The sequence below is a fragment of the Leptinotarsa decemlineata genome, unplaced genomic scaffold (genome assembly GCF_025532065.1).
Source record: "Leptinotarsa decemlineata unplaced genomic scaffold, Ldec_3_MD MMD2_tig00026336_RagTag_RagTag, whole genome shotgun sequence".
NCBI classification, from domain to species: domain Eukaryota; kingdom Metazoa; phylum Arthropoda; class Insecta; order Coleoptera; family Chrysomelidae; genus Leptinotarsa; species Leptinotarsa decemlineata.
Window position 1 is genome coordinate 9,515,574 of NW_027412692.1, and position 17,556 is coordinate 9,533,129.

General features: G+C 33.3%; 3 protein-coding genes across 5 annotated transcripts in view; 1 reads left to right on the top strand and 2 right to left on the bottom strand.

The window, feature by feature from the left end:
- Positions 1-17,556, top strand: part of rg (A kinase anchor protein rugose) — a 941,222-nt gene that overhangs the window by 836,242 nt on the left and 87,424 nt on the right. The gene's annotated exons all lie outside the window — the stretch shown is intronic.
- LOC111503858 (protein mab-21) lies at positions 4,309-6,515 on the bottom strand. Its single transcript, XM_023158279.2, has one exon. It carries the CDS (start codon positions 6,263-6,265, stop codon positions 5,168-5,170), a length of 1,098 nt encoding a protein of 365 aa, XP_023014047.1. The 5' UTR covers positions 6,266-6,515; the 3' UTR covers positions 4,309-5,167.
- On the bottom strand, positions 13,199-14,829 carry LOC111503856 (protein mab-21). Its single transcript, XM_023158276.2, has one exon. The coding sequence runs from the start codon at positions 14,817-14,819 to the stop codon at positions 13,722-13,724; it is 1,098 nt and encodes a 365-aa protein (XP_023014044.1). The 5' UTR covers positions 14,820-14,829; the 3' UTR covers positions 13,199-13,721.

A 17,556-nucleotide genomic window follows, 5' to 3' on the forward strand; every position in this document is an offset into this window, starting at 1 on the left:
AAGTAATTGTAGTTTCATTTTATTTTTGTATTGCTCATTTTGTGAATAGGTTCCAATGATCATACTGTTGCTCACCTTCTTCTAATTGGCATAGCAACTTCAATGGGATCACGTCCTGATGACGTCATTACTTGAAATTAGTTCACCCTGTATTTACAACTAGTATTTGGAAAAACAGTAAACCAGTAACATGGTAAAAGTTGCGTTTTGGAAGTTTCAATGATTTTGTTGATTTGACTCTTACGTTACATTATGGACGCACTGTATATCTGTAAAGTTAACAAATTTCAGATCGTAAAAAGGGAAATCAATCATAAGTCATAGCCAGAAAAATCAATCATATGAGTTGTTCCGTAGATCACAGTCGAATCACTGGATTCCTTCTATAAAAGTTTCATGATAATAATTTATATATTCTATAATGATCATCGGTGCTTAATGATTATACGCAGTCAGCGTTGTTGAATTATTAAAAATGATATCATCTCGAGAAAATGACGAGCCACAACTATTCTCGTTGTTCAGATGCCGTTCTGAGGAAGCCCATTGTCATTTTCTGGGCCTCGTCTTCTGGGATGGTACCAAAGTTTCGAAATACACACGGTACGTGCGTCCGCCTCGGGGGGTTAGGCCGGGTCTGACTCTACGGGGGGTGGGCGCCACTAAAATACACGCCACTGCACAGAAGCCGAGATTTTAGATCTACCACTTTGATAGGTACACATTGTTTTCTACTGTGATCCTCATTATTATTATCACTAATTATTTCACCTATAATTTCAACAAGTGGCATGTTTGAAGGTTATGTAAAATTTATTTGAGGAAATGATTTGAACTTTTTACCTCTCTACTTTTTCTTTGTTAGTGAAATCTTCAGAAAGTAGTGACTACCTGTAGAAGTGACTACTTGTTGTTTCTATTCATGTTTTAACCGGCGTAATCCTTAAATCAATGACATTATGATTTGAGATGAAAATTTAATTTATATGGCCGTAGGCTTTCAATGGGGAATGTTCCTCCTGACGAAAATCAAGTAGTTTTTATAAAAGAGCTCTAAAACAACGCAGTTCAACCTTTTTCTTTAAAAAATTATTCAAATACTTGAAAAAGATGAATCAAATAATGCATTCAACATTTAAAGGAATTCTTTTCTATTTCACCATTTGGCTACATCGGTAATAGCTAATGAAGAACAATGAATCTGTTACTTGTATGAGACAAACAAAGATGACATATTTCAGAGGCGTGCTGTTCTGTTTACTTATGTTCCGAGTTCCGAGACATCCTGTGACATATGACATTTTGTGCACCTAACCTATCTTCCTCTATATAAATAAATAACAAAACAACTGTTGTTTATGTGGCTTATGGAGGTGGTATTGAACTATAATTTATATTTTGCCTTAATTGTTGATTCATATAGATAATTTTCCTTTTTTAAAGTAGAATGTTGCCAATATGTGAATTAGAAACATTCAAAACATCAATTTGAATACTTTTCGAAGTGAATTTGAAAAACTCATGAATTAAACTCAACTTTATTTTGTTCAAACTTGCATTTGCTGTAATAACCCAAATTGAGGAACATTCCCCATTATTGAAATGTGGTCACGTTTAGATGTAACATAGGGGAAGTACACTTGAAAAATGTTAAAATTGAAAATTTGGAGACAAACAAATTTTTAGGGCTCTTCATTGATGAAAATCTAAAATGTGATTCCCATGTCGACTAATTGTGTGAAAGACTAGCAGTAGGATGTCATGCAGTGAGAGTTGTTGCAAGAGAGTTAGACACTACTATCACAAGATCAGTTTATTTTGCACAAATTGAGTCCTATTTACGTTATGGAATTTGTTTGTGGGGAAATTGTGAACAATTTCGTTTCAATATGGTATTCTCTCTAGAAGATCCATCAGATATTTATGCAAGGCTAACTACAGGGATTCATGCCGCCTATTTTATTTGTGAATAGAAAAGTCCTGACCTCAGTATGTATTTTTATTTTGGAAACAGTGTCTTATCCACAAAAAATATAAAAATCAATTTAATATCACCTCAACTTATAGTATACGTTAGTCTTACTTCATTTGCACTAAATTCTATTATTTTCAAAAGCAAGAAGTTATAACCTTTCCATTAATTTAAGGCGAATATATGATGAAAAGAAATTCAGAAAGAAAGTAAAAGAATTCCTTGTTGGGAGGCCCTATTATAGTGTAGACGAATTCTACCAAGGCTCTATGGAGTAATTGGCATGTAGCTTTGTGTAAACAAGTTATTGAAATCAACACGAAATGGCTATCAATGTTCATTACATAGCATTATATATTCACATTTACTCAATATTCATATATTCTTGTAGGTACTTATATTGGTATCTCTTCAGCTGGGCTCAATATTGTTATTTCCTGCTCTTGTCTCTAAGCATTATTTTATAGTTTATATTCGTTAATTGTTCCACATACACGTTTTAGTTTACTAGACTTTGCCAATAAGATGTTCAGATCTTGGGTAATAAAGCATATTTTGATTTGATTTTATTTGAAAAAGTAGTAGACAAATAGCAAAAAACAGACTATATATATTTCTCCAAATCATTTTATTTATTCAATTAATCAAATATAATTGAATATTTTCCTTTCATATCTATACCTAACGGTAGATTGTAGACCAATTATATATAATATTTCCTGTGAATGAAACTTGAAAAAGATCACCAAACTGAAGCAACTTTTAAATTATGTGAACATTTCTCACAGTTCCCTCCATCTGCGTTACTGGTTCTTTTCTCAACCAAGTTATTTATTCGATACCTAACAGATATACGGGATTAGCGTGTTAGGAATCACACTTCAAAAGATAAGACTTCGTTAGTCCTTAGCCCGCACAAGTTTCGTCTTCTGAGGGTTGTCGTTCGTAGGAGTGCGACAGCTGGTTAATGGAAAAACAGATTTTGAACAGATTTTTTTTCAAACCTGTTTCATCTATCCATTGGCAAAATATTCACATAAAACGCGAAATTTAGGAAACCCAGATTTTGATCTCGTTGATGAATCTAAAACAAATCTCTGAAAAAATACTTTTTTTACTTTCAATGGGTATGAAAGGAGGTTGTTTCTTCTATAAAGTACATTTTTTTAATCTTACTCATATAGGTGTATGATAGATATTCATTGGATTTTTCAAGTATTTACCTAGTCAATTCGCAAGATTCGCTATCTGTAATTCTCCAACTAATTTTTCAATACTTGAGGAATTAACTTCAGTATTCTGAGGAAGAAGCAGATATCTATAAGTACTCAGTTGGTTAAGCCGAGTGCGTCTAGTTTTTGTCTGAAATAAATAATCATACACATTGTGTCAAAAGTTATTTAGCGATTTTTGATTAGTCCTTTATTTTTTCTCTTGTTATCCAAAATACATTCATCAAAGGATTGAAAATCTGAAATAGGTTTTCCAATTAGCTATATATCCTTTATTATGAAGTGTAACTTTTCTAAAATTAAGTGATCAATGCAATAATAGTATATTAATAATGATTATTATATGTTTATAATTTTGATATAATTTTGAAGATCGAAATTATATTATCTCTCGTATCTAATAGTCAAAAAAGTTAAACTCAATTTAGGTATAGAAAATTGGCATCTTCAAATTTATGAATTGATTTGAGAATTAACACGGCTGTGTGGTAAAAAGGACGAGATTTATAAAGAAAATTATAATAATTATAATTATAAAAGGTATATATAAATCAACTATTTTTTATCTTGAAATGAAATTAATGTTTCATTACTTTTGAAAAATTTCTTCAGTGAAAACGAATCAAACACGATTCAATATGACCAATAACTATTTCTCAAATTATCTTGACCGGTGAGGACAGATGACAGTGACAGATTATAATTCTTGCTATATAAACTAAATGAAAAAATTATAAATGAAAGTTACATTGCAGCAAAATAAAGAAATAAACAATTCTCTGAAACCTATACCTATTTGAAACCTATTTATGAAATTAGTTTCAACATTTATATTTAGAAGAAGAACAACGAACTCAACTGAATATTTAGGTCCACAATTTTGAGGTAAATCATTTGAATATGATTTTTTTCTATTAACTTTTTTATGTTGACTGATCTTTTGAAACCACTTAAAACAGTTTCCTTAAAGGAGTGAGTGGATTTTTTTCACACGCAGAAAAAATGATCCTCGATTTTGAAATGTATGTTCTTCAGTGCAAGAAGTTGAAGGTTAAATTCTCAACACTGAAATGAAACTCACATATTTAATATAAATAACGTATATTTTCAATATGTCATATTTTACAAAAATACCATACCGTAAAGTAAATTCATTAAGCAGTCTCTAAGGTCTATTCTGCAAATATTTTTCTCAACAATAAATTAATTGAAACAAAGGTATGTGAAGATTAACGATGTTTGTATTGATTATTGAAAAAACACAAACAGTTTTTAACAAATCAGATTGCAGGATTGACCCTAAATGTTTTTCGTATAAGTAAAAAATCACAGTCTAGAGTTGAATTTATATGAGTATACATGTCCGACGGGAGCAACAACAAACTCTAATCGGTCGAAACAAATATTCATATGTATAGATTGAAAACAAATACGGTTTTATGAATTTGCCTTCATTATTTCACAATGAGAAGCCTCTGAAATGGCCCCATTAGTTTGTACACCAAAAAATATACATGTAAGTTTCAAAAATAATAACAAGAGTTGTGCCGCGGCAATGAAAGCATTTTTTACTCCAAATTTACAGTTGTATCGTATTTCTAGCATCAGTTCATAGGCCATTCACCTATATCTAGTAAAATAATTGTCAAGTTCTGCTCCAATTTTATTGAATAGTCGACATTTTTTCATTGGATTCATGAAGTTCAAAAAGTTTTTTCTGGCAAAACTTTGAGAGTTCAAAAAATGGTTTAGATACCCGAATTAATAACTAAGGGCATTGCTAACTCGGTAGATGTTCAAACGAACGTATAGTAATTTTTCTTTGAAGTTCTTTTATAATGTATTATTCTCTGTCACAAAAGTTTAGACGCTGAACAAATAGGTATATTATAAAATCGAAATTTAGAGTGAAAAATGTGTTCACTGGTACTTACAATTGAATAATCTATACAAACACTACAAACTACAACTTTTCGAAACACCTGGAATTCGTCAACATTTCCCTAGTCAACCGCCACACCATTTTCGACGCATTTTCCAAGGCACTTGGAGATTTGCCCTTGAACAGGTCCAAATTTGGCAAGAAATAATGGGGACACCTTTTGCACTGCAAACACGATATCAACTGTAAGAAAATACCGTTTATCCTATCTGCTATACAAGCCTCTTCCCACTCAGGTTCCCTGGGATGTTTCTCACACTCGTATAACAGAAGAGTCTTCATGTGGTAACCTGTTACAGGGTTACCGGGAAGGTCCAGGTGACGGTCTCTCAGCGTTTTCAATATGCTGAGGCACCTCCTTCTGCAGCCTCCTTGCAATAGACGATTTTCTGCCTCCAAGAAGGATAACACCCAAGCGTCGCCTTCCATCGCCGACTGCTTACCTTGGAGAGCTATGCACTCCTTGGAGAGCAAATCAAACCCTTCTGTTTTCACTTCTACGACGTGGTTGGGGTGCGGCCAGGGAAACTGTGGCAGAGGCCAATGTGAGGCGCTACGAGGCCACAATCCCGCACACCTAAAAGCTGGCGTAATTTGCACTATGTATCTCTCGCGAATCCTCAGTTTCACCTCGGTAGTGTCCGCTATCATTTTGACACTGTCTCTGTAGGAACACTTGTCACAAGCCTGGGCGACGAGAGTTTGGAACCTGGAGCGCATCTTCCTGGCCGAAAGGTAACCGGAAGCGGTGATGAACTCCACCCAGAGGGACATGGAGCGCTTCCTGCCGTCGCTCAACTTGAGAACCGCACATCCCGGCAAAGTGCCGTCATCGACGAAATTTAGCACTCCCATCTGGTTCAGGTAGATGACTACTTCGAACTCCACTGGCGAAACCACTTCCAAGCCGTCGAATCTCCCGTTATAGTCAGTGAGGGAGGAGATGAACCGAGGTTCTTGCACCTCTACCTCCTTCAGGACGTCCTGCACAACTCGGCACACTTCCTGTATCGTCTTGGACACCTGCAGCTTTCTCGCTTGGACTTTTTCGGTGTAGTATTTGTTGAGCTGGTAGACCATCTTGGATTGGGCTGCCAACATGTCTGGGGGCACTAGCATATTGGCTGTTTGTAGGCTACTAGAGCCGCGTTTTTCCGCCGGTGCCACTTTGATGGTGATATCTCCTTCGGGGAGTACACAGGGTGGGGGATGGTTTTCCGTGGATTGTTGTTAATTTCTTCTGAAATACCGCCGCGTGTTACTGAGACGAATCGAAGTGAGCAGTTGTTGAGACACTGTTGTGTGTTGAGCGAAGTTGGAGAGAGTTCAGGTGAGAGTGCGGCTCCGCCTATCGAAGGATGGAGTTCCAAATTAGCTCCGCCCGCTGGCGCCGGCCAATAGTGAGAGCCGGGCGCGACGCTTGCGATATAGATAGTGTTCGTTTCTGCTCGTGGTTTACGAAAGGGTAACGAGAATAACGAGATAGAAGCGCAGAGTTCGGGGGACTGACTCGTGATGTGGGGTATGTAACAGCTTACATATGATTTAATGGTTGATCAATATGCAGAATGAGAATGTGTTTTTGGTTGTGATCGATTCCAGGCGTCTTTTGTTTACATTTTTTTCTGAGTGTTTTTGTGGGTGAAATTGTTTTGAAGTTGTTTATTCAAAAATATTTTTTTCATTCAATAATAGTGGCTGAATTGAGCAATTACTTTTTTGTTAACCAATGAGAACACAAAATTTTACTTTCAAAACTTCCGGAATCGCATAGAAAGTCTATGATGAATATTTGCAGATGTCAGAAGACTATGCTAAAAAGTTATGAAATCATGAAAAACACGGATTCGAAAAACTCATAAATAGTAAAACATTAGGAGAAAAATTATCTGTTTTTGCAAAATCTTACCTTTGTAAAATTGCGTTTTTTTTTCAATATAAAAATGCGTTGTAAGTAGTACTACTATACATTATATTGAATGAATTGGCCACTGTTTTCTTATTCATATCCTCAGAGCATTGGTTCAAATGAAAAGAGAAACAAAAAATATTTTTAGGGGGTTCAAACGAAATATTTTATAAGATTTTGTTTTCATTCAAAAACTGCTGTTCAAAGATATATGAAACATCAAAGGAGAGTAAGAAATTCCATACCCACCATTGAAAATTGTTTACAGAAATATATATAGATCATCCAGATATTGTTTTCGTTTTACCTAAATATTCAAAGAACATCAATCAACAATTATTATAGTGGATCTTTATACAAAAAAATTTCCTTAGTATATTCATCAATATTTGTTTTTATTTTATTTATACCTTTAAGTTGGTTTATTTTCCAAAATTTCTATTGTTATTTCAACTAGAATATATATTTTTTGGGAAGAAAGCTTTTGGCTTTGTAATCTATCTTGATAAAAAAAAACGTGGAAATCTTCCAAATACAAGAATGAAGCAATCAATTTCAAAGATTAACTCTAAATGAAGATGTGTAGATCATGCAAAGAAGTAACTTTCAGACATAAACTGGAAGTAAAAGCCCTTTCGAAAGAGATATTCTCATAGAAACATTGAATTACACGAAAGAAACAGATACTTTTATATGAACACTGAATTATACAAAAAAACACTTTCGTATGGGATCGAATCAGATGTCATTTACAGGATTCCTACACAATATAATAAATGAAAGAAGTATAATGCCACTTATATGGAACACTATCATTCTCACTGGTAGACATCCGATATTTCACTGGATTTACATACACCAGATTTATATTTAAAATTGAATTTGTAGATATTATAAATTAAAAAAAATCTTTGTACGAATAATTTTAGAAAATCAATTTGTGAATAAAAATATCGCACTCTGTATGTGTAGAATAAAAAATCAGTAAGTAAAATTCTCCCAAAAAAAAGTCATTCAGGTAGATACTTTTTATTCTAAGTTATCTAATAAAAACCAAAATGAATGACTTATTCCTAGTATTTCTTCCATCCACGGTATATATAACCCAATTACCTAATATTCAGATATTATTTTTGTAAGAATACTGAGAGCAGGCAAACAATTCAGACTTTCATCAAGAAATAACTCAAAGTCGCAATATATTTGATAATAGACAGATTTAGATAATATATGGTTCGTGCTAAGTTAGGATCTCTACATCAACTCCTTTCTTTCATGTTATAGGTATTAGAAATGAATAATTTAAATATTTCTATGAATAGCTAGTTTGAGTATTATATAGAACTTTACGTAGGAAAAACATGCCAGTGCCAGTGCCAGTGCTACTGCAAATTGTCCATTGCAGTGACACTGGCCCTGGCATTGACACTTCCATAGTATAAAAGTTGAATAGGTGTTTATGTACGAAACCTCGTGATAATGATTAACATTTGTTTGGAAAAAATATATTAATATAACTGAATGATCTGGATGATGAGGAAAGTAATTTTTGGAATGAGAAATATGATGGAGCGGGGTTTAAAGGTCCAGGAACTGTGGTCTCAGGAACTCAAAGTTCATTCGAAAACAGGCCTACATCAATTAGGAATACAAATTCAAAGTAGTTTACCGGAGGGTTACGAATACTGCCTTTTAGTTCTCTAACTCCGACGAAAGTGTTGAACTGACGAAAGTAAATATTTTTTTTGCTAATATTTTTTTTTCAGTCTGGCGATTCCCTTTGTTATGTTAGAACTATGCATTTCTTGTGCACACAACTAATCTTGTTTTTTCTGTATACAAACCCAAAAACCTGTCTTTGGGAATTTCCATATTTGAACCTAAGTTCCGCGTAGTGGGCCTTTTAGCCCCACAAGTAGGTACAATGTAGGTATCCTACACCAATGTATATCAGAATGCGAAATTATAAATAATAGAATACTGTAGAACTGGTATTTTAATGCATACTAAATCGACATATTTGCTGCTTAAGAATAACACAATGTGACGTTATAGTGGTAGCAGATTTTGTACTAGACGGGCCAGAATGACAGAATGTGTTGTCAGAACTTTTACTTTTCATATGGAACATTTTGTATACCCCTTAACATCAACATCAAGTGTGATTAAAAGTAAGCAGAATTCTTTCTGAAATATCAGAAAATCCCCAAGTAAGAAATAGATAGATTTAGATATCTGGTTCGTGCTAAGTTCGGATCTGTACATCAACTCCTTCCTTCCATGTTATAGGTATTAGGAATGAATAATCTAAATATTTCTATGAATAGCTAGTACGAGTATTGTAAGGAACTTTACGCAGGAAAAACATGCCAGTGCCAGTGCCACTGCAAATTGTCCATTTGCAGTGACACTGGCACTGGCACTGACACTTCCATAGTATAAAAGTAGAATAGGTGTTTGTATACGAAACCTCGTGATAATGATTCAGTAAGAAATAAAAAGCGTTGATATGGGTATAGGTACATCTGAAAAATATGCTTTAGGTTTGGGGGAGCAAGCAAAAGAAAAAATGGTAGGGTTGGGTTAGGTTCGAAGGTGTTGAGAAAAAGAAACCAGTGAAGAAATGAAAATAACTGTAATTTTGAAGTGGAATACTTTTGTTTAGTATAGGTAGGTTTGCTGTGTATCATTTGTGTACATGCAGAGTTTCTGGGAAAGAATGGATAGAATGCTGTAGGTTCTCAAGAAGATGCACATTGATATACTATGTTGATGCAATAAGTGTACTTCAGATGACGGTAAATTGAAGGTTTTTTATATTTAAAAGTATATTTCCATGTTGTTTTTGACTGAAAACGATATTTGCTATTAGGATTCATATTATGTGTATTATGTCATGGTGTTACTATATAAAAATCAAGTTTATTTTCTAATTATTTCTCATCCGAAGTCTGGTCATGCTACAAACGAAACATATATATTAAAAACATGTTTTGAATAAAAACTACGAGCTTTGTTGCTTTGCGTCTAACTTTATATGAAATTGGTCATAAACATTTGAGATATATACCTGCTTGCAGCAAACGTTTCTTTTTATCAAATGAGTAATGTCACAAAAGCTACAAAATCATTGTTTTACAGAAAATACTCATAGGTTAATATATATACCTTATCTTTCGGGAAAAAAAGGTTTTGGCTTTCTACTTCTTCAGACACAAACTGGAAGAAAGTTACTTCTTTGCATGTTCTATACATCTAACTATAGAGTTCATTTATTGAAATTGATGGCTTCCTTTCTTTGGAAAATTCCCATATTTTTTGTATGAAGATGAATAAGAGAAAGCCAGAACCTTTCCTAAAAATATACCCTTTTCAATTCATACCTCAATCTTTCATTTAAATGTTGATGTTTTTCCTACAGAAGACAAGTAGACAACATAAAAGTAATAAGAAAATAGAAATATACATAGCAATGATGCAAATTTTTTTTACATTCCTTTGGACACTTGAAAACAAAAATATTTCTTTAAACATATCCGTATCGTTCAATACATGAAAACGTCATAATTCACATTGAGTGTTTGAAATAGCACGTTGAAGGACATTATCTCAACTTTTATTCACTTCTTAAAAATCTCTTTCTCATTCTTCTTTCAAAAACCGTCGCTCTTTTGAAGTAGTTATACTTACCTTTTCGTAAAGTATGGGAGAGAAACTGAAAACTTTCAGTTAGGAATGCGTGTCATGTTTTGTTGAAATAGAAAATCAACCAATATCTATTTCAACCATATACGAATAAATGAACCCAATGTTCTATAAATATATTCTTATTTACATTTTGTTGGAATAGTCCTATAAAGGGCCGTAGCCAGGGGGGGGAAGGAATCCAAATTTTCCCCACCAGCAAAATTTCCCAACTTTCGAAAAAATGAAAGCCGAGTTTAGTTACTACTATAATTTATTTATTCTCTTACTCAGCTATCCAAAGATTGGCTGAATGTTTATGCCCGTTAGAGTATGCACAAACAAAAATAAATTTTGGTAATTATAAAAATAATAATGGAAATTATTCTACGTTGGACCAAGGTCCTTGGTCTTTCACCATATCCACCATGTATAGGAATATTCAATACAAATGAAAGGAAACAACACTTAAATAATTTTGTGCTTATTGTTTTCTACTATTTTTTTTTTCTATTTTCACAGCTCGGAATTTCCCAACTTTTCCAAATCGAAAAAAACAGCGAAAATTTGGGAATTTTGTAAAATTGTCACTTCAACATTTGTGGACTGTTCAGGACTGTTCTGTTACTTGGGAGAAATTAAACTTTTTTGAAGTTTTCAAGCAACTCAGAATTTCAAAGTATGGGATCTCCAAGTTATGCATGTTGGGAAATCCCAACCTTCTCCCGGTTCTTTCCCTTTTCTTATTACCTCTCCCTTTCTTTTCTCTCATTTTTATTCTTTTAATTTTTATTCATTTTTTTCTATCTTCACGGCCTAAAATTTCCCAACTTTTTCCCAAGTCGTAAAAGCAGGGGAGGAGGCTCCCCCCCATCTCCCTCCATGGCGATGGCCCTGGTCCTATAGGTACTTGAGAATATTTTACATTCAATACCTATTGATAGAATGTATGTAAGTGTTTTAAAAATATCATACTTTTAGGTTTCTACCCTTATAAATAATTTCCAATTGCTGAAATATTGCACATTTTTTTATAGTATCTATTCATTTTGAGTGATCAGATAATTTGACAGTTTTATTCATATATACTTAGAGAAACTCATAAGTAAATCAGAATATCATTTATAGTTTTCAGTGTGGGTTTTCAAGGTCTAGACTGCTTTCGTAAAAAAAGAGAAACATTCAACTATGATTGAACTATGATGTTGAGCAAAAATTATCGTTTAGAGAACAGGCAGTATTTTGAAAATTTAAAGTAGTAAAAGCTCTATATGTACATTTCAATTATGTGTGTTGTGTTTGGGGTACTGATGATTCTCAAAACATTTCAAAACTACCAGACTAAATTAAAAAAACTATATAGAAATGATAAAACGTCTGAAAAAACTCTAATTTCTTTGGAAAAAAAACTGGTTTTGTTCAATATACCCTTTTATCAATCGATTCTAAACTGATTAACTGAAAAAAACTCAGTAGTATATTTTGAAACTATTCATAAAGTGAGAATATGATTGTTAACCTGAATTTGAAAAATATCCACAATTATTAAGCTAAATTAAGCTAATATTTTCAAATCTCTGATCATGAATAATAGATAAAGAATTTTGATGAAATGGAGACCTTCGTATTGAGATATTTAATGCATCGTTTTATACTATCCATCTATATTTTATAAATCATCAAATTGCCTAATTAATTTTCAATTTTATAGAAAACTAAAATCACATTAATAGAATTTTTTTATGTTGAATTCATTTCTCAAATATATTTGAGTATATATCTACGTCTGCGTATTGTTTTTGTCTTGCTAATGTATAGGTATCTATAAATAATATTATGAAAATACATTTCAATTTCGATGTAATGATCTAACAGTAATTTATATAAATTTTTCCATTAGGTGAACAATTTTTACTGATAGTAATGTAACAAAAACCATAATGAGTATTTATCAATAAGAGATAAAAATATCAAACCTTCAACAGAAAAACGAACACATTTCAAGAGTTTATTACCGAACAGGTAGAAGGGCCACGAATTATTTTGAAAAAATCCAAGAAACTCCCAGATTATAGTCGGAATTAACCAAATTATTATTATGAAATGGTGACTTGAAAAATTGTTATAATTTTCGAAGTTGAACTTGAAATTTAACAAACTCAAAATTTTGCATTCAGTTAATTGTATTTGAAAAGAATGTGGCCTATTTACGCCTTCGTACTGTTATTTTTGGAGATATACAGAAAAATAAATAATTTTGAATGAAAATCGATACAAATTAAACTCCTTCTTAAAGTACCTACCTACCTATTTCTGGTTATGTTTCTGTATTGTTTTATTTTCGGTGATATATATAAATATTCTATGAGAACTCATTTCAGTTCCCAACTAGTTTTGTCAAAAAGGAAGTGTATTTTTATTTAGTAAATTTAATAAATAAATAATATAGGTACAAAAAACAGACATATATCCACAAAATATAAATAGTAAAGCAGTATTTCTATGAAACAATTGTTATTTACATCAATAGGTATAACAGAAATAAGTAGTAATTATTCAAATCAACTTAGCGGTCTCTAAAAAATATACAAAATATTTACAGTAGCGTAGATATTATATTAAAACAGTCGATATTAATGAAATAGTAGCACTAGTCATTAAAACGGTAAAATCACTGAAATATCACTAATCAACAAAAACAATTTTGAAAAATGGCACATTCCTTGTCAAATATGAGAAGGAAATCTCGTTGAGAAATGAAAAATTCTCCCACCACATCAGCGTGTACATGCATCGTATGGAAAAATGTACATTCAATAATCCACTGAATATTCAATTAGTTTCGCCTATACTTGGGACATATAATTGACCACACCAGCAACATAAATAATCGCTATAGGTATCGGTTCGATGAAATCCTCTTTTTATTGCTCAACTGTTCGACTCTAATTGGAGGAAAAATAAATGTAATGTTTTTATGAATTACAATTTTTCCAAGCTCCTCGTATTGGTTAGCATCTCTCTGGTTAATCTCCACACTTGCTTAGCGGCATTTTCCAACGCGCTTGGAGATTTCCCTTTGAACAAGTCCAAATTGGGCAAGAAATAATGCGGACACCTCCTGCACTGCAGACACGAAATCAGTTGTAGGAATATCCCATTGATTCTGTCTCCGATGCAGGATTCATCCCACTCTGTTTCTCGCGGGTGTTTTTCACACTCGTACAATAGCAACGTCTTCAAGTGGTAGCTGGAAACCGGGTTACCGGGAAGGTCCAGGTGTCGGTCCCGCAAGGTTTTCAGGATACTCAGACATCTTCGTCGGCAGCCGCTTCCTAAAAGTCTGTTTTCGGCTTCTAGAAACGAAAGCACCCAAGCATCGCCCTCCATGGCTGACTGTTTTCCTTGCGCGGCGATGCTTTCCTTGCTGAGCAGGTCGAATCCTTCAGTTTTCACCTCTGCGACTAGATTTGGATGTGGCCAAGGAATGTGAGGAATAGGCCAGTGGGCACCAGACCTTGGCCATACTCCGGAGCATTTGAAAGCTGGCGTTATTTGTACTATATACCTCTCCCGTATCCTCAGTTTCACCTCGGTGGTATCAGCTATCATTTTCACTATGTCTCTGTAGGAACATTTGTCGCAAGCTTGGGCAACGAGGGTTTGGAACCTTGACCTGATTTTCCTGGCGGAGAGGTAGCCTGACGCTGTTATGAACTCCACCCACAAGGACATTGATCTCTTTCTTCCGTCGCTGAGTTTTAAGACCGCACAACCCGGTAGCGTACCGTCGTCTACAAAATTAAACACTCCCATTTGGTTGAGGTACAACACCACCTCGAATTCAATGGGAGAAATCACTTCCAGGCCTTCGTAGCGGCCGTTACATTCAGTTAGGGAGGAGATGAATCTTGGTTCTTGAACTTCGACCTCTTTCAACACGTCCTGGACCACTTTGCAAACTTCCCGAATCGTTTTGGCTATTGTCGCCATGCGGGTTTGAACCCTCTCGCCGTAATATTTGTTTATTTGATAGAGCATTTTTGACTGGGCGGCCAACATATCAGCCGGGACCAACATTTTGATCCAGCCGTCGGGTTTCTACTAGAGCTCCGTTAGATCGTTACGGGGAGGGACGTGCATTGTTTTGTGGGAGTGGTCTGTTGCTCCGCCTGCTTTGGGATTTCATCATTGCGCAGTGATGGTATCGACGAATTTTCAAGCCCGGCCCTCGAAATCAGGAGTCACTATTTACTGTCATGTCCAGAGCTGGCGTTCACATTCGAATTTACGGAGATACATACGGGCATGGTGAATATGTTGAGAACAACTTCAATGTTGATTCATGTCACAGATTCCTTTTATGATTTTTATCATTTTTGATAAAGTTGTTTGCGTTTATTCTATTTTCTTTTGAAAAAGAAAAATAACTGTGAATTGCATTCTTTGCCAAATCCTCCTGTTTGACATTTCCGATAAAGAAGTGTGGACGATTGGAGGGAAAATATTTTCCCAATGTGAAAATTTAAGTATTTTCATTTGTTTGTTTGGGTTTTTTCACTGTCCACAATCTGAAAAAAATCAAAATTGTATTTGAAATTTTGTATACTTTATACGCTCGGTTAAAATGCCCCCCGTCAAATATTACTGACTATTAATCAATTGCCGGTGGCAATTTAATTACCACTGAAATTAGCGAGAAATTATTTTTTTCTGTAATCTCATATTTCATACGGAATATTACTTTATACATTTGCTACGAAAAAAAATGTGAAATTTTTCATTGTAGTTTTTCATTTTTAGTGTACTTTTGCGATGAAATACAACTTGAAACGCTGATTCGCGATATAAATATACAGTGTCTTCCCCAAAGTATGCACCATATGGGAAACTTATTCATTAAGGGTTTTTCGAGAAAAAGTTATTCCTGATAAAAGTTTGTGCATCCCCTTAAATTGAATATGCAGCAACAAAATACAGTAAATCACACGTAATATACGAGAAGCCTTCAAATATTTGATTTTGAGACAGTACTAAAGTACTCTTATTTTGTAATATTTCGGGAAATGTTATTTAGAAAAGTAGTTCAGCATTGAAAAATACCTCTAGATTCGAAGTCATGGTCATCTAACTGAAGTTTTATTTTTCACCCATTTTTTTTAAATGGGACTACCAAAAAAATTTGCTGAAACAATAAATAGACAGCAACCTGTGTACGACGGTTTATTTTGAAAGCCTGGAATATTACAAATCACGCAACTATGGTATTAACCACGGTCAATTTTTTTTGAAGAGTAAAATAGTTTTCAAAGTTTTTGGTGCAAAGTTATTTTTATTGTTTGTAAACACCGAAAATTACTCAAAATTATATAGTATTGTAACAAGAACTCAATATTCAATAATATCAAATCACAAAACATCAAAATAAAATGGGTATTTTGAAACAAACTGGAGAATATTTTGGAGAATTATTTTGGACAAGAAAATCTCCAGAAAATCAATGAGTTTGATACGAAATACCTATTTCATTTCGATGTTTTGTTATTTGATATTATTGAATATCAAGTTCTTCTTGCAATACAGTATAATTTTGAGTAATTTTTGGTGTTACCAAAAAATAACTTTGCACCAAAAACTTTGAAAATTATTTCACTCTTCAAAAAAATTGACCGTGGTTAACAGCATAGTTGTGTAATTCGTAATATTACAGGCTTTCAAATTGAACCGTCGTATACAGGATGATGTCTATATATCGTTTTAGCAAATTTTTTTTCGCAGTCCCCATTTAAAAAATATGTGTAAAAAAATAAAACGACGCTTAGATATCCATGACTCCAAATCTTGATGTATTTTTCAATGCTGAACAACTTTTTTAAATGATATTTCCCAAAATTTTTCAAAATAATGGTACTTTACTCTTGTCGCATAATCAAATATTTGAAGGTTCATCGTATATTACGTGTGTTCCACTGTATTTTGTTGGGACATGTTCAGTTTTAGGGGATGCACAAACTTTTACCAGGGATAACATTTTGTCGAAAAACCCTTAATAAATAAGTTTCCCATATGGTGCATACTTTGAGGATGACACTGTATATCGTGATATTACAATGTAATTTTACTCTCCACCATAATTTCTCAGCAGAATTTTATACTGTGATTCTTTCTTTGTGATTCATTTCAGAGTTCATTTTTATCCTATAACTGGTATCTGGTATCTTGTAACTTGTATATTGTAATCAACTTGAAATGAAATTGTACAAAATAGACAATTCTCATTTATTTTATCTCCAATAAAAACTGCAAGTAATACAGAAAAATGAAAACATGAACAATAATATTTCTTCCTTAACACACAGTAAAAATAAAAATCTCAAAGTGAAGAACATTATCTCGATTTCAAGAAATCTTGCTCTCCTATATTCATGAAGGAATATTTGTTTAAACTGAGAAACATATTCTATCAAGTTGAATTTGAATCATTATTTCAAATGGACTGAATAAACGCTTCTTTTAAGTAAAAAAAATATTCTACCAAGATTGTGCATAAATTTCAATAGAAATAATCACATTAGCTCAAGAGAAGTGAGTATGCATTCTTTAGTCTGAGCAAAATCAATCTCGAAGCAAAACTGTTTTGGGTTTTGAAAGAATGATATGTTTACTTGGAACATTATTTAAATATCTCCGTATGAGAAATTGATTGTTTTCCTTTGAAGATAAGCATTTTTCATTGAAACGCTTCTATTTGTATGAATCAAATAAACTCATTTACTTCATCAAAGATGAACTTATGCTTCTGTTTATAAACTGTCCC